The sequence below is a fragment of the Parasteatoda tepidariorum genome, chromosome 12, assembly GCF_982258835.1.
Source record: "Parasteatoda tepidariorum strain Cologne lab strain chromosome 12, Ptep-v5.0, whole genome shotgun sequence".
NCBI lineage: Eukaryota > Metazoa > Arthropoda > Arachnida > Araneae > Theridiidae > Parasteatoda > Parasteatoda tepidariorum.
The window spans coordinates 13,156,374-13,176,685 of NC_141766.1; the positions used below are offsets into that span (position 1 = coordinate 13,156,374).

At 30.3% G+C, this 20,312-nt stretch overlaps 1 protein-coding gene across 2 annotated transcripts in view; it reads left to right on the forward strand.

Moving 5' to 3' along the window:
* Positions 1–20,312, forward strand: part of LOC107449518 (grainyhead-like protein 1 homolog) — a 175,411-nt gene that overhangs the window by 71,669 nt on the left and 83,430 nt on the right. For both annotated transcript variants that reach the window (XR_015430874.1, XM_016065069.4), the window contains exon 4: positions 5,625–5,767. Coding sequence is in view for 1 of the 2 variants with exons in the window: in XM_016065069.4 (XP_015920555.1) it covers positions 5,625–5,767 (143 nt within the window). In the remaining variant the exon portion in view is untranslated. The remainder of the gene's footprint in view (positions 1–5,624; positions 5,768–20,312) is intronic.

Below are 20,312 nucleotides of genomic sequence, written 5' to 3' on the forward strand. Positions count from 1 at the left end.
CGTTTGGTGTTTTATAGGTTAAATATGACGGTTAATAATTCTAATTGGGGTTTCTGAATTTTCTTTATTTTGTCCTTAGTTTCTACAGCATATCGTAATTTCAAGTCTCTGTTTTTATGTAGCAAAACAAATAAAGTAAAGAAGTGGATAATATTCGCGGAACAAAGCACTTAAAACTGCAACAATTTTCTAACAAATTTAAATATCTGGAAAAAAAAGAATTTGTGTATAAACAAAACTAGACTTTTCAGAACTATAACTCCGTAGTTGCTTTCCTGCTACCTGCGTGGTATTTTATGCATTAAGTTTAACAGTTAATAATTCTCGATGTAATTTTAGATTCTGAAATTTTTTTATTCGGTCCTTGTATATTTTTTTACAGCTTATCGCAATTCAAAAAGCATGGTTTTTATGTAACAAAACAAATAATCTTTAGAAGGGAGATAATATTCGTGAAAAAAAGAACTCAAAACTTCAAAAATTTTCAAACAAATTTAAGTATTTGAAGAAAAAAAATTTGTGTATAAACAAAACTGCAAACAAATTTAAATGCTTAAAAAAAAAACAATTTGTATATAAACAAAACTAGACTTTCCAGCACGCCATAGTTGTATTCCTTCAACCCGCAGAGCCACTCGCTTTGTTGTTTTATACGTTAACAAACAATAATTCTCGGATTTAATAATTTTTTATTAAATCTTATAATTTTTTAACACTGTAAGAGACATATAAAATTTTAATTAAAAGAAATTATCATAATAACAAAATTTGGATTACTTATTATGATTATTATTATTCTGACATAATTTTTCAATGAAAACAAATTGAATTTCTTAAAAATGTATATATGTTTAAAAGATTTTTAAATGTTTTTCATTCGTTAACATAGCCAGAACAAAAAATGTTTTAATTTTTTCATTTATTTTTAATTTTTTTAGCGATTTTACAGTGCTCTCACAAATGAAATGAAGTGCTTAAGACATGTTTTTGTTATATCATTACCTTTTTTTCCTTTTAATATCTAATGTGTTGATTAATAAAAAAAATGAATAGCATTATCATTATCAATATACTTCCTCTTATTATAAATAAGTTTTTTTATCTAAATTAGAAGGCTCTCTCCTCCCTCTCCAACCTCTATGACTGCCTCGCATTTGTCTTTATTTATATATTTATTTTTTGAAAAATCTATATTTTGAAAAAAAAACATTTTGTTTACAAAATATATAATTATTATAATTTTATGTAACAATATTTTTGTTGATATGTTAATCGAACGCGATTATTTGGATTTGAAAAAAAAATCAACTACACTTAAAAAATCAAGCTTAGGAACTCTGAATATGTAACAAATAGAGTGACACGATGAGAAGATATAAATTAGAAGTAATTTTACTTGTCACCAATATGTAACTATAGCCTTATAATATAAAAGATGAAATTGATAGGAGTAACTTAATAATGTAACGGAAATCTTATATTAAATTGGAAATGATATTTATCTCTGTTGAGCCTCTTACATTTATAAAAACTTGGAAATAAACAGTGAAAGATGTAGGTAAGTGACATTTTCAGAGGTATTTTATTAATCAGGGAAAATAATACAAAATGATCGCATCAATATAAGTAAGTTTAATGTAACAGAATTGCTTTTGTTTTCACTTCAGTTTTAACTTAAATAATCTACATTAGTTTTGAGTTTGCTTGCATGATTTTTATTTCCAATTTGGTAGTGGTAAATAAATTAAGGCAAATTATTATTAGCCTCGCCTTTTAAAATATCTGTACTAAAATATTTCTGATGTTACTTATTTCTTCCTACCCTGTTTAAAAACACTCTGAAAATGTCACTTACCTGATTCTTCAAAGGTTCAGATTTATGTGCGATAACGTCCAATTTCTTCCTCTTTTTCATTTTATTAAATCAAGTCAAGGGCAAGCTTTTAAAACTAAAATTTTGAGAAAAGAAATTATTTACATTAAAAAAAAAGTAAAAGAAGAAATATTTACGAAAACAGCACTTAAATTTGCAATAAGGACTTGCAATAGCTATTAAAAAAATCTTTAAGTTCATAAATGAAAATGGCCCTTTCAGCATGTCAAATTTCAACTCTGCAGTTCAGCAGACAGTAGATCAGCACGCGCTTTCTTTCTTTTTTTTTTAATAATAGACTATTAATATCGATATCTTTTCACCCCATCGTACTCCTTATACATTTTAAACACACTTTCGTTTATAAGCCTTAATCAATCGTTTCTAACAAATTAGAATTTGAAAAAAAGCTCGAGTTCATTAACAAAAATGGCCTTCAAATTTCAAGTGTGTAATTGCTTTCTTCACATTTCCCGCCCTACAGTGCGACGTGCATATAGCTTTTCTAGACAAGTTCAATACTACTATTTCACCTTTCATTTTACTTTTGAATGCGTGACTTATTTTTTTTATTTAAATTACAGTTGATGTTTTAAATTATTCAGTGTTATAGATTCACGCTTCAAAAGTGGCAAAATTAAGTGATACTAATTTGATGGCATAATTCGCCAACGCTTCATGTGGATCATGTGGACTTTATTTGACATAAAAATTATTAATGTGCATGTAAGAAACTCTTTATAGTGAGAGCTCAGGTAATCTTTAAGATATTTGAAATAAATAAATCTAAATTTCAAGGATGATAGAACAAATAGTTCTGAAGTTAAAAAAGAGAGAAACTAACATTTTATAATTCAAAATTACTTTACGATATTGTGCATGCCAGTCCCGCAGTGGACTGATCGTAAAGATAAGATTCCCAGTAGAACACCGAAGTCAAGCATCACTGGCTGCGGGTCAGTAAGCGGATAGGTGATCAGCCTGCGTAGGGACCGAGGGTGCGCGGTATCGGTCCTCGTTAAACTGTTCTACCGTAAAGTGCTCGACTTCGCACTTAGGTCGTCGGACTACCAAACCAGGGGACCAATTCCCTCTGCAGCGAATAAAAATTGTGATGGCATGTCTTCGGACCATCCTCAGGGATGTTTCCCGGACCATCGCCAATAGACCATTCTGCAGCTCTAGTGCGACGTAAATAAAATGACTACCTACCTACCTAGTGCATGTCATATTGGTCGTAATTTCTAATTTTTATGCTGCTACGAGGGTTGCTATTTATATTTCTGGCCTAATAATGAAGAAACAAATATGTAGGATCGAAATTGGTTTTATTGTTTTTCAAAATATTCTCCATGATGATCAATACTTTTTTGCATGCGTTTGAACCAATTTTCAAAGCACTTTTTCCAGTCCGATTGAGGTAACTCCAAAACATGCGTTTTGAATGCATCAACCGCTTCTTCGGGGGTCGAAAATCGTTGTCCACGTAATTTATTTTTGATGTGTGGGAATAAGAAGAAGTCATTGGGTGCTGAATCAGGGCTGTACGGCGGATAACCCATCAGTTCGATCTTTCGCTCCGTCAGAAATGCCTTTGTTTGAGTCGATGTGTGAGAGCTCGCATTGTCATGATGAAGAATGATTCGCCTGTTCTTCTGCTTTTTTCGAATTTCTCCGATGACTTCTGGCAAACAAATGGTCGTGTACCATTCAGAATTGACCGTCCTGCGTTGCTCTAACGCCACTGTTGCCACATGACCGTTAATGCCGAAGAAACGGGCAATCATTTGTTTCGATGTGCTTCTTCCTCGAACAACTTTTGTTGGTTTTGCCTCGTCTTGGAAGACCCATACAGTTGATTGTTGTTTTGTTTCCGGCTCATATGCATAGATCCATGATTCGTCACCTGTGTAGATGTTATACACAGCCTTTGATGTACCTTGAACGTATTTTTCCAACATTTCCTTGCACCAATCGACACGAGCCTTTTTTTGAGCGTTTGTCAGATTATGCGGGATCCAACGCGAACAAATTTTTTTTGCGCTCAAATGTTCATGCAATATTTTATTGATGCTAGTCATACTAATGTCCAAAGACGCCTCTATCTCACGGTATGTCACACGACGATCTTGCTTTATCAGTTCACGCACAGCATCGATCTTTTCTGGCACAACAACGGATTTTGGACGACCTGCACGGGATTCGTCCTGGATCGAACATCGACCACGATTAAATTCGTTATACCAATTTTTTACAGTGCTGTAGGATGGCGCTTTATCGCTGAATAAAGAATTAAGCTCATCGAAGCACTCTTGTCTTGACAATCCACGTCGAAAGTTATGAAAAATAATGGCACGAAAATGTTCACGATTCAATTCCATTTTTTGAAAGAGAAGAACTTTTCAATTTACTGTCAACAACACAAATGAAGCTATAATGGTAAATCGTCTGCTGAATTTATGTTTAAAAATATCAAACTTTCGATTATGATCGTCTGCGGTCGCCTAGCAACACTTACTGTTGCCAAGGCCAGAAATATAAATAGCAACCCTCTTACTAAGCATTTAATCTTCAACTCCTTATTCCAATCCGGACATTGCTAGTTTACTTATTTTCCGTTTTTTAATGTATAATTATTTTATTTCTTTTTTTTTTCTCGAAGTCATTTCGTTATACTGATTGTCTTCTAGGGTCAAGTTTAGAGTATATCTTAGAATTAATTTAAAAGTGTTTCACTTCTTCTGAACAAATAAAGTACCTAATTACAAGTCTTTCTACGTAGCTCTTTTAAAAATAAAGAGGCAAAGAAAAATTTTCTTCTTAATTTCTCTGCCAATGAAGCATTAGAATCGGTGGTCTTTAGGTTACATCAAGGATTTTAATAAAACAATATATTGTCAGAAAATACCAATTTCTATGACAAATTGCTATTTTTTTTTTTATTAAAACTGGATTACATTATTTTTTTATGGGTGAAAAAAAAACAAAGAAGAAAAAAAATTTAATTGTAATTTTAAAAGTAACAATGAGAAGTTATAAAAATTTAACAATACATAACACACAAAAACAATATTCAGAGCATTGTTTTCGTGTGTGAACTTCCTTTATCAGTCATTTGCAGGATGAATGCTTTCTCCAAACTTTCTTAAAATTCGATCGACTGCTCTTGTCTTCACATTTGCTTTGAAAATATATTCTTCCTCTTCATTAAAAGAGTTTTGCTGGTTAACATCCTATATTTATTGATACTCTTGATAATATCGTGGATGATAATTTCCAGTACATATCGTTGTTAATAAGCATCTGTATTTAGCATTGTCAATAATTAATATTCATCGTTATTAATTAATATTCATCGTTATTAATTAATGTCATGTATTCGATAATATTGTGTTCAGGATGTATCCTGAGGATATGCTGTAAACATCGTTATTATGTGTCTCAAAAAAGGCGATATTGTACGATATATCGCCCTGATTTAGGATTAACTGCGTGGCTCACGATTTGCAGGCGGTTCTATTATGTGTTCCCACAAGTTGGTTACTAATTTAAAATATTGGTAACTCGAAAGACAAAAAATCGCACAAATACATAACTTTGACTCTCTCTGGTTTTAACCCTTTAAGAAATTCTAAAGAATGGTTTTATATAAAATATTAGAAAATTTAAAAATACGAATTAAAAAATAGTGTTATTAGAATTAAATTAGAATTTTCTATTTTTGAAAAAAAATTTTTTTTTTTTCCTTCAGGTTTTTGACTATTCCGATCTTTCTCAAACACCAAGCATCTTACAAACAGATTTAATGCCTAGTAGGCCAGCAAGTTCTTCCAGAAAATCTTGGCAAGAATACGGACGTCATCCTGAGCTCGACAGAATTCAGATTCCTAAACTGTAAGTATTGTCTCTTATCACTCTTTTACTATTTAATTTTTCATGATTTATATCTTTATTTTCAAGCGCTTCGATTTTGCACATTAAATCATTCATTTCTCTTAGAATATTACATTAAAATATAACATTTTATAAATTAAAAAAAAAATTCTCTAATATATATATATATATATATATATATATATACGAGGCGTATATATATATATATATATATATATATATATATATATATATATATATATATATATATATATATATATATATATATATATATATATATATATATATATATATATATATATATATATATATATATATATATATATATATATGCTTTTATGCCAAGTTGTAGTCATCATAAACCAGAACTAAATAAACTATTTCAACACTACGAAAAAAATTGGTTCGATATATATATATATATATATATATATATATATATATATATATATATATATATATATATATATATATATATATATATATATATATATATATATATATATATATATATATATATATATATATATATATATATATATATATATATATATATTAAGATTTTTTATTCTTAAAACGTTTCTTAATATATCATATAAAAAAATATGGAGGAAAAAAAATTTCCAGTACAGTATTTTTTTAAAGCAATTCTAGTGCTATTATTTATTAAAGATATTGCTCTGTGCATTTGAGTTATAAAAGGATAAAAAAGGTCTTTCATTTTAATATGTTTGTGGAACGACTTATTCGAGGAATTAAACTGATTTTATTTTTTAAAAAAATTTTAATTTATTTAGTAAAATACTCCGACACTATAACTCACATGGTAGCATTTCATTAAAGTGAAACTGTGCAATAAATACAATATTTAGCAAAGGAATGTGTTTTAAAAAATTATAATGGGAGTCAGAATATAGTCAGTAAAACTAGCAATAAGTTTTCAGAACTAGGCATACCATTGGAAAGATTTTCAAAATATCAAACTCATCTATATTTATTTGAAATGTGTAGGATTCTATATACGTCGAGATGTAAATTATTTCGAACTGAATATTATTTTGAAATTATGTCGAGCTGTAGATTATTTATTATGAGATATCTTCATTTTAAAGAATTTGCTTCCCATTTTCATTTGCGATTACGACGCCATTTTTGAACCATTTTGACTAAATTTGTGACATTTTTTTTCCTGAAAATCTGCAATACAAACTAGGGTTTGAAGTTTCTTCCACCGCACCCCTACTTTGAAAATATTTAACCACTGTTTTTAGTTATTAATTTATTTTAGATTTTTCATTCGATGCATATTTATAGAGATATTTTATTTTACCACTTCTATATTTTTTAGACCACTTATAATTTATTTATTAATACATTTTTTTGTTTTTGATTTTAAGCCAATAAGTTTCATTTTCAAAAGTTGATAAAAAAAAATTAGTTTCATTGATTTTTTTCTTTAAAAAACAATATTTAGTTCTAAATAAAACTTTAATATGCTTTTTAAGCTTATCCAAACTGTAGATTATGCTTCGTATATTTAAAATATATCGCATAAAACCCGGTAGGAAGTTAAAGGCACCAAAAAAAAACTTTTCCCAAAACCTAATATTTATTCTTTTTAGCACAAAAATTTATCTCTTCCTGTAAATCAACAAAATAACAACTTGATTAGACGGTTATCGCAAACCATCAAAAAATTATTATCTAATGATACTCTGGCTAGACAGTTAAACCTCTTCTTACCCACAGTAACTGTCAGTCAAAACAATAGAATAACTCACAAATGTCGGTTCTAACACCCACATAATTATGAAAACTTTGAAACCAATGCATTGTATATGCACTATTCGTGAGTTAACGATTTATTTTCCAAAAAGAGAATCTACATTGGTTGACTATTGTAAAAAAATCAACATCAAAAGGTGTTGATGCAATTTAGTTAAGACATGACGAAATTTTATGCATATTGAGAGTTTGACTATTTTACCATTACTGATTTATTATTCATAGAGAGGCTCAAGAGTAATTCACACTTATTTTTTCTACAATTCGTGATACATTATTATTATTATTTGGGACTGCTGGGTGGTTTTTTTCGATATGAAGACGTTCTTTTTTTGAAGGCGGCAAGGTTGGCAAAATGTAAAATTATTATCATCTTGGAGGTGGTCATGGCCTGGCCTCGTTTACTAATCTGACTATATGCAAATGTATTTCGTGAGCAAATAAACTCAATACCGATTGATAATTGCTTTCTTCATTTTCCATTAAGTTTTGTTTTAAACTAACATATATTAGTTATCGCTATATAATGTAACATTCAAGGCTGCATCAAGATCTTATTATTTTGCCCTTATTTATTAACCAACTACGGCGTTTCATGCTAATATTTTATTCGATAAAAACAGTAAAACTTATGGTAAACTCTTTCCTCAAAAGCCCGATGTGAGCCGAGAAGAGTCTCCACGATTTCGAGGAAGGGCATCTTTCCAGAAAAAACGTTGGGTTGGCTTCACTGAGTCCTTCACCATCACAGAATTTATGTTTATGATTAAAAGTAGTTTTATTAAAAATAATAAAATGGATATCGCATATTTATTATATTGCAGAATATAACCAAATATGTGTTGTCGCTGTCTTTTGCCATTAAAGCAGAGGGTGTGAGATATATCTTGTTTTCCAGTAACGCTATCTTTGGCCAAGAATTTGACTTCTGTTACACCCATACGCCACACCCGTTAATACAGTGGACCCATTCATTGATCTGAACCAGAGAACGATCAATCTCTAATTCAGTAACCCCAGAGGTATAATTTCTTATGAGAACATGGAGGGCTTTTTGATTTTTTTTATAACCTTCGGAGGGATTTTTTTATAACCGTCGTTGAACAGCCGACCAAATTTTTGGGTTTATGACTACTAATGTTCAACTCCGTTACCTTGTAATTTTGAACCCCTGGATCAAGTATTGGGAGAAATTTGCCTTCGTGGAGGACTTTCTTGGTGGAACTAACCCGTATTTGTTTTACATGGAGAGGAAGATCACGAGATCCTCCCATGGTTAGCTTGACGGCAAGGGGACTCTGACCCATGATCCGTCTACCACTGAGGATATTTCACGTCAGCACTGTGGTGGGTGCAAGCCGGATGCGGAATTCGTAGCGACCTGCCATAACCGGGATCGAACCCCGGTTCACCTCATTGGAAGGCGAACACTCTATCCCCTGAACCATCGCGGCTCGACCCGATAACGTGCACCAGTCACCATTTACTACACAGGGAGTCTTTGGCTGTCTGGATTTGAACTCCAGTTCTTCACAAATGCGAGTCCAGCCCCTTGCCAACTAGGCTATCCCGGCTAACCGAATGTATCAGATGATAAATGCATTACAGAAAATTATTAAATACATAACTGAAAATAAATACCTGTACCAAAAATTGTTTAGGATGAAATGTGTGGTGTTTCGATTTTTTTTTTTTTAAATTATTTATACTAATTATCACATGTTTTTTTAAGATCTCGATATATTTTAGACAGTTGGAGAAATTCGGATTGAGCCTCTGAGTATTTATTTTTTGACGCAATGATCCTATTGTTTTGTTCGATCGATTGATTATTTGGGACTTATTGCTTTCGATTCCAGTCTTTAAAATCAGACATTTTTCTAATGCGATATTATTTGCTACAACAAGTAAATCTTGAAACAAAACAAACATTTTAATAACCCCTTTTTAAAATGTCCGATTCGCATGATTTTGTCGTCGATCTTTTTTCGGTAGTTACTGCCACGGTTCATTTATTTTTTTTTACGTTTTACAAGATGCGAAAAGGAACATAATTAATGTGTTTTTCTCTCGTCAAATTGGGAGAATATCACCTATAGTTTATGAATCTTTTATCTCTCCATGAAGAAAAAAAATATTAAGTTTACAATGGATAAAAAGATAATTGACGAGAGGTGGGATAAAGCAGTCTTCAGGCATCAAGCTATTCGTAAATTATATTTATTAAAGCATTATCTTTGAGAGAGCTAAGCTTCCAAGTGACGCAAAATCGAAGCGTTTCTGAATAAAAAATTGGGGAAAATCTTGCAAAATAGTCCTGATGACATGTTACGTCTCATGGAAAAGGGGAACCCTGAGAAATTACAATTGGTCCATTAAATAAGTCGAGGGAATAATGTGATTCTTACACTTAGTAAAGGGAAAACAATAAAATGTTAATTCATGTATACTTGAACTACAAAGAGATTAAAAGACAGGATGTGAAAAATAAAGTATGAGAAAGCTCTTAGTTTTGAATAATAAATTAAGAGAGAGAATTTAGCTAACGAAATAACATAAATATATTTATTAAAGCTTTTTATGTTACGTATATATAGCAGAATTTGAACGTAATAATTTTACGAGTTTATTTTTTTCTTTAAATTTAACCTCAGCTATTTGCTTTAGTTACGAAAGCAATTAATTTTATTTATAAACATATCATTTTTAATTTTTAGACTATCAAATAAAATAAGCATTTTTTTGATCTTGATCTATTTATAGGTCATCGCATACGAATTTCAAAGTATATATGTATACAATAAACGAAGCTTAACTGTAACAGTTATATATTAATAACTTCGAAATGTATTAATTTTGACTCATTACATTGCAGTATTTAGAAATATTTAACATTATATAAAAGGTTCGTACGATACTTGAAAAACCTTGAAACTCCTCAAATTTTGTTGGAAAAAATCAGGGCCTCGAACAGTCTATAGATTCAGTGATGGTGTCCTTGAAAAGTTTGTGACTTTCTCGGAGTAATTGTCTAAATAATAATAGCCATATCTTTCCTTTGAAAAAGCACGTGAAGAAAAAGAAACTTCAAGCAAAATGATAGAAATTTTGAGCACTGCCCCTCCTTTACCCGTTTTCTTTACCAAAGAATAGTTCAAGGTCAGCTAAGTGGAGGTCTGATTTAAATTTAGAAAGAAAAAAAAATCTTTATCCTTGTTTACCCCTGTCTGTAATTGGATTACTAAATACATGGATATGGCCACCGGCACACATGATTATAAAATACAAGTTGAGTCTGAGGGAACCAATAGTGAAAAGGAAATATTGAACAAAGCCATCGCAAGTATTAGCCATTTTTAACCACGTATTGCATGCACTAATTTTAAAACCTGTACGGTTTTTGAAGCTTTTTTTATTCGCTAATGTGGAAAAATTAAAGTTTTATTCTGATTCGAAGAGAATGGAATATGCTTACCAAAATTCTGATATTTTTTATTTTTCCAATAACGAAAATCTGGTAGTTCCTGATAAATGCACTTGCTGTCAAATATGAAATGGTAAGAAAAAATTGCTCACACGCAATTTTCGAAAAGCTCCAATAAGTAAATTCTTGACTGTGAAATGGGAATACATTGTTTTTCCTTCCAGTTTATCGTTCACCTTGATGTTTAGAAGGTCGGAAACTCTAGCAAATAATTTTAATTTTTGTACATAATTTTTGCTTCCTCTCGAGTTTTTTCGAATTTTAATAATAATCGTTGCGTTAACTTTATTATTAAGGCAGATTATTGTTATCTTTAATGCTTAACTATTCGTTCCCTTAATTTTTTTAAAATAATTTTTGAATATTTTCTTTCGTTTATGTTCAATTTTTTTACATTTAAGTTTTACCGCTAATGGGTAAAATGTGAGATTCCGTGAATTATGAATCAAACATCGTGTTTCGCATAAAAGTGATTTACGAATCATGTGTCGAAGATCTTATTAAAGTGATTTGTAAATCACTCTTCGGGGTTTGCCTTGAAATGATTTCCGAATCACACATTACAATTCGCATTTAAGTGTTTTCTAAATTATGCATCACTTACGAATCACACTTCGGCATTTGTGTTTGAAGTATTTTTTTATAACCGTTGTTAAACGGCTGGCTCAAATTTGAGTTTAATGCTACCAAAGCTCAACTCCGTAGTCTTGTAATTTTTAAACCTAATCCAGAAGACAAGGAAATTCATGGATCAAGTATTGGGAGAAATTTTGCCTTCGTGGAGGACTTTTTGATGGAATTAACCCGCATTTGCGTTACATGGAGAGGAAAACCACCCACGGTTTGCCTGACGGCAAGGGGACTCTAATCCGTGATCCGTCAACAATTGAGGATATTTCTCGTCTACACTGTGGTCAGTACGACCTGGGTCAGGAATTCATATAGACCAGCAATGACTGAGATTCGAACCCGGTTCACCTCATTGAGAGGCGAACGCTCTATCATCTGAGCTACTACGGTTTGTGTTAGAAGGATTCAAGAATTACCATTCGCAATTCTCTTAATGGTTCACGAAACGCACACAGCAGTTCTAATTTAAGCTGCTTACTGAATCACAAATCAGATTACCAAATGTATAATAAATGCTTATAAATTTGCATTGCAATAATTGGCGAATCACGCGTTGATTTTTGCATAAAAATTATTTTTAAACCACGTATAAAAGTGATCAAAGAATCACGCAACGCGATTCACATTATAGTGGTTTATGCATCACTCATTGTGATTTACTTCCTACGCCGTGCATTTATCAAACTGTTTCATTTGCTATTCATATTCGATTTTTGAAACATACGTTGAAATTCAATCTGCAAGTCAAACACTATGATACATGCAATGTTCACGTCTTGTTTCATATAATTTCGATTTACATATCGTATATATACATATCGCGTAACAAATCGCAATTCGCATACACAGGATTTAAAAATTACGTATAGTAAATCGTATTCCAAAACTTTAAAAATTCACACTTTGCGATTTATAATCTATTTTAATGAAAATAAAGCTTGGTAAATCCTTATTGTATGTTATCTGTAAAATATTGTATTACGAAAGATTTTGTTTTGCTCAAAACACATTACTTATTTTCTGAGGTAATAAAAAGATATTCTGTTATTAAAATTGAAACAGATATGCTGAAATTTTCATCTAATTATGCGCATTTTCTATAAACTAAAATTTGATTTAACAAATTAAAAAGAATATTCGTATTTTAATAAACTTGCAACTACATAATGATTTCCTTCAAATATTTATCATTATGCTTATGTAATGGCAAATTAATTTTCAATTTAATCTAATATACTTCATTAAAATTTTCATGAAAAGTTTTTACTGGTGCCAGTTTTTAAAAGATGCCAAAAAGTGGCCAATGTCAATTTTTCGATAATCATCAAACGCATTAAACGCAATAAATAATATAAGTATTATTCTCAACTTTAAAACTTTGACTATTGAACTATAAAAAAAAATCTATTTTAAATATATAGATGTTCGATTGCGTTTTTTCAGCTTTCAAAAAATATCGTTATAGAATTTTAAATTGTTTTATGTACCACATTATTATTCTTTATAAATGTATAGTTCTTCATAATATATACATTCCCGATCAAATTTTGAACAAAAAAATGCATCTATGGGAATTATACACATTACTTCTAAAGTATGTTACAGGTTTGTATAAATTATTCGCTGCTTTGAATAACAGTGACTAAATGCAACCTTAAATGCTTTTCAAAAGCGTTGAACAATACGTTCGTCTCAAACCTTATATGAAAATCGAAAGGCATTTTTTGACAAAATAATAAAATGACTTCAATAATTTACTAGGAAAATATAACACTCGAATATTTATATCAACAGAAGTGTTATTTACTGAAGATTTTTTCCAAAATTGACGCCTAAAGTTCCATTTACCCTTTTTAATCTTTCAACTCCTCTCAAATGCATTCATTTTGCAGTTCCACCCCAAAAAATGTGAAGGTGGACTTTATTATCACGCCCTTTTACTAAAGAAAGCGTGTTAGGTTTTAAACTTGTGGTCAAGAAAAGTTCACGTTTTTCATTACAAATGGACATAAAATGACCTATTTGCATCTTCTTTAATTCCATAAACAGAACAATGAAATTCTTTTGAACGTTTTATTTGGTGAAAAGATCGTCGGCAAATTTTAGGAACGTTAATAAATGGGTGGTGAAATATACTGATAATTGGTGTTAAGTTATAGAAAAAAAATATGTGAATATTAAAAGAAAGAATAATAATAATTCTATCAAATGCAAAAAAGCTGTTTTGAAAATCTAAACTATTTTCTACGCACTCTAAAAAAACTCGCGGTTGAAGCGCAATATCGGAGCTTTGTACCTTAATATGATGCGATGTAAATTTTCTGCAACCTGAAGAAAGCGTTAAATCGGACCTTATTCCCGTTCAAATTGAACCATGGTATCCTGTAGTATCCTGAGTAATTTAAGAATTACGCTAGTATCTTAAATAGTTTTTAATGATTGTCGTGGTATCTTGAAACGTTTTTAAGGATTGTCATGGTATCTTGAACAGTTTTTAAGAATTGTCATGTCATGGTATCTTGAACAGTTTGTAAGAATTGTCATGTCATGGTATCTTGAATAGTTTTTAAGGATTTTCATGGCATCTTGAATAATTTTAACGAATTGTCATGGTATCTTAGTTTATAGATTAATATGATAATTTAGTAGTGTAAGGGTTATCATGGCATCTCGGTTTAAGAATTATCATGGTATTTTGAGTAGTTTAAGGATTAAGATGGTTTAATTCATCCTGACACCATGTTTAGGTTGTAGAAAATTTGAACAATATTATAAAATTCCTAACACTGTAGATGTTGAAAAAAAAAATTTAAATTTCTTTTAGATTATTACTTATAAATAAATGATAATTTTTGGAGCCGCTGTGTTCTACATTATAAGAAATTTTAGATTGTGTTGAACCTTAATAAGGAGGCAAGTTGAGCCATAGTATCACGTAATTTATTTTTCATAAACTTGATTACACGATACTATTATTCAACTTGTCTGGAAAAATTTTTAATTTTATTATGGTTTCATAGTATTATGATTCAATATATGAATATTATTGTTTGTTGCTGCTAAAGTTTTTCTTAAAATCTACTTTTCAAAGTATAACTCTGGAGATTCAACAATTACTTTGCTGAGTCACTAAATATAGAATTTGAATTAAAACCTAATAATGCAGGTATTTTCTTTTCATATTTGAAAACATAATACAAATCTGTAAAAAGAAAATTCGTAGACTATAAAGGTTCCTTATAATGAGTTAGAAATTTCTGAGAAATATGATAACATTCAAGTTTGCTGCAAACTTAACTTAATTCAGTGCAAAATTGAACTTAATGATGTAGTGTCACAACAGAAAATAAGACGCGAGTTCCATAAATTTATTTCAAACAAATACACAACTTCTTCCTCAATTTAAAACGGATAACATTTTTTTTAAAGAATCAGAAAAAACCAAAACCTCATGAATCGTGCTAAACTGGATCTGAATCTCAAACTACTGGAGACAATTTTTAAATGTAGTTGCTCTGAACTCTGTTTTGCTAAATTATGCCTTTTACGTTAAGTATTTCCTAAAGTTGGTTACATGATATCGTGGTTGAACTTGTTCACCTTATTGTGGTATTAGTCAAGGTTTTATGGTACAGCACTGAGAACTTTTGGGGGAAAAATCAGTGGAAATTCAACTATTTCTTGAGCAGCTTCTAAAAACGTAAGTAGCTTCTAAATCTGCGGTAACTAGCTTCTTAAGTCAACTTTATTGCAGAAGATAACTATTTTTATATTTGAAACGCAAAATATAATTCATATCAAGATTCTTTTGCATAGAGGCAAAAATTATGCGCCGTTTGGAATCTAACATTAATAAGCTTAAAATTAAGAAGTACAATAATCGAATTATTGTACTTTTTAAACTTGTATACGCGATACCATGGTGCAACATACATAGTTCAGTTTATCACCTTAACAAGTTTGCAAAAAATGTTCTCCGTAATGTGGATCAATGATGAACCAATTTTTTGAGAGAATAGATGCAGAACCTAAACCAACATGAACATATTGCTTGTAACCGAATTTGCTTTAAACTTATCAAACAGTAAGCAATCAGTTAGTCACTCATTAAAATAGAATCTCTATAAACTTCTTAAAGAAATCTATTGCTTAAAACCATAATTAAGGTAAAACCCTTAAATAAAATACTCTGAATAATCTTCTTTTACCAATGCCGTATCCTTTTTTCAATATGAGAACAATTTAAACTTTTTTTACGGTAATTTTGTCACTCCCGACCCTTTTTATTGACTTGTGAACCAACGATAATAAAAGTGGGCAATAAAAATGTCACAATAATGTCATTATGCACTTGATTTAGTGCTCTGAATTTCTTCTCAATGTTAATTTAAAGATTCTAATTTGTATCCTTTGGTTTAACTATTTTTTCTGATACTTTCACATCAGTTCGATTGGCCTTAGCATAATTGTTTGTTGCACGTGCTTGGCGTGAGAATTAAGTCTATTCTGTCGAGCAATTACAATACGAACAGTTTGTCACTAGTAAAAACAACCGAGTATTGATTGCCGCCGTGAGAATGTTGTGTGACCAGAAAATCGGGAAGTAATGTTAATAAAATAGACAATATCGTAAAAATTATTCACTATTCTTTTCTAACGAATTGTGATTCAACGCAAGGTCATGGCTCTGTATTTTTATGAAGAAACTATTCAAATTCTTCGTCACAACGGCACATTCAGAGGGTTGTAATTTATTTACAGTAATAAAATTGTTGTGATATATGCCGTTGTGTTACAAATAAACTCTTCATGCTTAGCATAAATAAACTTATTTTGGTTTCGGGCTATTCATTTAACAGCATTTCTAATGTAACGAAAATAAATACGAACATGAGAAGTATTTTTATATTCTGCAGGTGAATAGGGATTTTTTTAAAGTTTCTTATGTTTTTAGTTTTAACTACGTGTATGCAAAATAATGAAAGTGAATGTTACCTTGTCTAAATAAACATATAATATGCAGAACATAGCGGAAGAAAGTAGCATTTATATTTTATTTTATAAACGTCGTTTAACAGCCAACCCAATTTTGGGTTTACGACTACTAATGTTCAATTCCGTAGCCCTGCAAATTTGAACCCAATCCAGAAGACAAGGGAATTCCTGGATCAAGTACTGGGCGAAATATGCCTTCGTAGATGACTTTCTGGTGAAACTAACCCGTATTTGCGTTATATTCAGATAAAAAAAACACGAAAACCTTTAACGGTTAGTTCGATGACAAAGGGACTCTACCCCATGATCCGTTTACCACTGAGGCTTCTGCACTGTGGTCGGTGCGAACCTGGTGCTGAATTCGTATCGACCATCCATCGCTGGGATTCGACCCTGTTCACCTCAAGTATCATTTATGGAAGATATTGAGATATCTCAGAAAAGAAAAGACTTAATAGAAAATAGAAAATACTTATTAAGGCTTATTTAACAATTTTTGAATGCCTTTGAGCTTTTATCGAAGTGAAGAAGGTTACAAATGCAACAAACTGTCGATAAATAACTTTAGAAAGTCTCGTATTTCTAAGATCCTTAAAACGCCTTGAGTGTAAACGTTATTACGGGAACATTTTTAGCGATATTTAGTCAATGGGACACTTATAGACAAGAAATAATGGCAATTAGTTCTGCATAAATTGTATCTTTAAGTATGGAACAGCAGGTCAAGACGGAATGGTGAATATAATATTTGATTACTGCAACATAGGCAAAGTCAATATTTTCCAGTTTCCATACAGACCCTGTTTTTTTTTTTTTTTTCCGGACGAAGTTCCTTTCAACTATTTCCCTCGCATAAAAAAACTAACATTTTCAATATTATTACTAAAATTTGTTGCTATAATAACGCAAGGTTGGTATAAATGCAAATATTTATTTAATTTTAAAAAAAAAAAAACTAAATATTATACCTGTAATTCACTAATAACAATTCGAACAAGTATCCTATCACTAACACTTACTAATACACTTACTAACACTTACTATAACAATCAATATTATTACCAAAATTTGTTGTTATAATAATACAACGATGGCATAAATATAAATATTTATTAATTTTTTTTTTTGAAAATTTTGAAAAATATTATTTATGTTATTCACTAGAAATAAAAATAAAAACAAGTAGCCATTATGTATCTTAACACTTATAGCATTTTATTTAGTGTAGCACATTGAACAGGCAAGATATTTAAAATGCTAAATTCTAATTTATTTACAGTTATAAAATTGTTGTGATATATACCGTTGTTACAACTCTTCATTCTTATCATTAAGAAACTTATTCTGGCTTCGGGAAATTCACTTAACATACAACGTTGACAACATACGTTTGCAACTTTCTTTTAATTACAATATTATTATAAACACTACATGAATTCTCCAGTTTTTTAAACTTGAAACTTAAGGAAAAAAAAATTTATGAAAACCACTTTTAGTTTTTTTTCTCAAATAAAGTCATCAAATGTATAATGTATTTCATAAATATATATTTATTCGCATAAATTTCATAATTATTAGGGGGACCGGAAAGTAATGTCGTTTCTGCGCATTAAATATTCATTAGTTTTAAAAATCAATTCATTTTTTGCGATCCATTTCGATTCTTTTTCGATCCGGCATTCAAAGGTTGTTGCTAACGAAGGTGAATACAAAATTAATTAAAAATAAAATCTTGATAACAAATATCACATGCACCGAAACGACATTACTTTCCTGTCCCCCTAATATAAACTTTTCCGCTTCAATTTACAAAATTTAAAAAAAAATTAAATACCTAAAGCTCCCTTCTTAAAGCGTAAATAAGCGTTATTTTTCAACAAAAGCAAAACTTACGTTTGTTAAAAAAAAATCATTCAAATTTCGTTACGTTGTGATTAGCATTTAGCAATAACGCCCAAAACCAATTAACATGTTTCTTTTAGTTTATCCTTGAAAATGAGTTAAAGTTTTCGATTACAAATTTTTTTTTTAAAAAAAAAATACTTCATTTGTACCATTTTATATGAGAATACTTCACAATATTACATATGTGCTTACGTTATCTTTAAGAAATAGTGCATTGTTATTTATTGCCACTGTAGTTGTAAATTTAAGCTTAAAATTTCAATCATGTATGATGGTTTTTCCATGTCTGGTCCTCAAAATGGTAATTTTTTAAGCCGTTGAAACATGTTCACCAATATTTTTTTGCTTGAAATGAGTTATCTATTAATCTAAATGAATTAAAAGCGGTTGTCAGTTTCTGACTCTTTTTTTTTTTTTTTTTTTTTTTTGCTCAAACGTTTTTACTACTCAAACTATCTTATTTACTTCCTCCGTTTACTTTCTTTCCCAAACATTTATTATCTTGGGTTACATAACAATCTTTCATCACCTTTACCTTTTGAATGATATCCAGAGTTGCTGTATTATAGCCAATTACCTCACTTGTACCACTTAATTATACAAAAAATCAAATCATATCACCATTTTCTTCATCTGAAATTCGATTTTTCTTTGGTTTCGTCTTTTCTTCTATTGTACTGTATGGTATTTCTCCTATTTATTTCTATTGAACTTATTTCTGTTCATTTTATTTTCTTAATGGTACTGTATGGTATTTCTTCTATTTACTTCTATTGTACTTATTTCTGCATATTTCATTTTCTTAATGGTACTGTATGGTATTTCTCCTATTTACTTCTATTGTACTTATTTCTGTACATTTTATTTTCTTAATGGTACTGTATGGTATTTCTCCTATTTACTTCTATTGTACTTATTTCTGTACATTTTATTTTCTTAATGGTACTGTATGGTATTTCTCCTATTTACTTCTATTGTACTTATTTCTGCACATTTTATTTTCTTAATAAACTATTTGCAGCCTTTTTGTTGGGGGTGGGGCAATGGATGGCAGATGCTACTCTGAACGCACAGCGCCTGTACTTCCTCAGCTTTATAAGTAACTTATATTAACTATTAATATTTAATTTAATTTTACCCATTGCATCATAACATCAGGGATCCCCCTGGACCAAATGACTGGTCAGTCCATCGACCTATAGTGTTGCCATCTATCGTGATCTACACTTCTTTTCATAGTGATTCTCTCAAATTGATGCAGTCACGTGTGCAAATTGATGCAGGTCATCAGTATCCACTATGTGCCCCTTATGGGAGGCGGGACAGGGTTAAGCCGAGCTTTTCTTCTATTGTAACATATTCTATTGTAACAATTAACATAAAATTGGGGTGGCTCTGAAGATTAAGAATGCTTTTAATTTTACCATTCTTAAACATGAACTGAACTTCCAGACAATTTGTTGATATTATTTTTAACTTCCTGAAGGATAGGGAAGCTATTTACTTAATAATGACTGTATTACTAACAAGAATATTAATATGGGAGTGCCGTCATCGCTTGGGCCAATACTCTGGTTGGTACCTGTCAATATTTTTAAATATTCATGCAATAATATTACAAAAGGGTAGTATGAATTCCCTTTTATCTCTTTTGCTTTCAGCTGGTTTAAGGATGCTTTTACCTTTTTGATTTTATTAAGCTTTAACTTTTTGCTATATTTAACAACTTTTTGCCTGTTGCTTTAA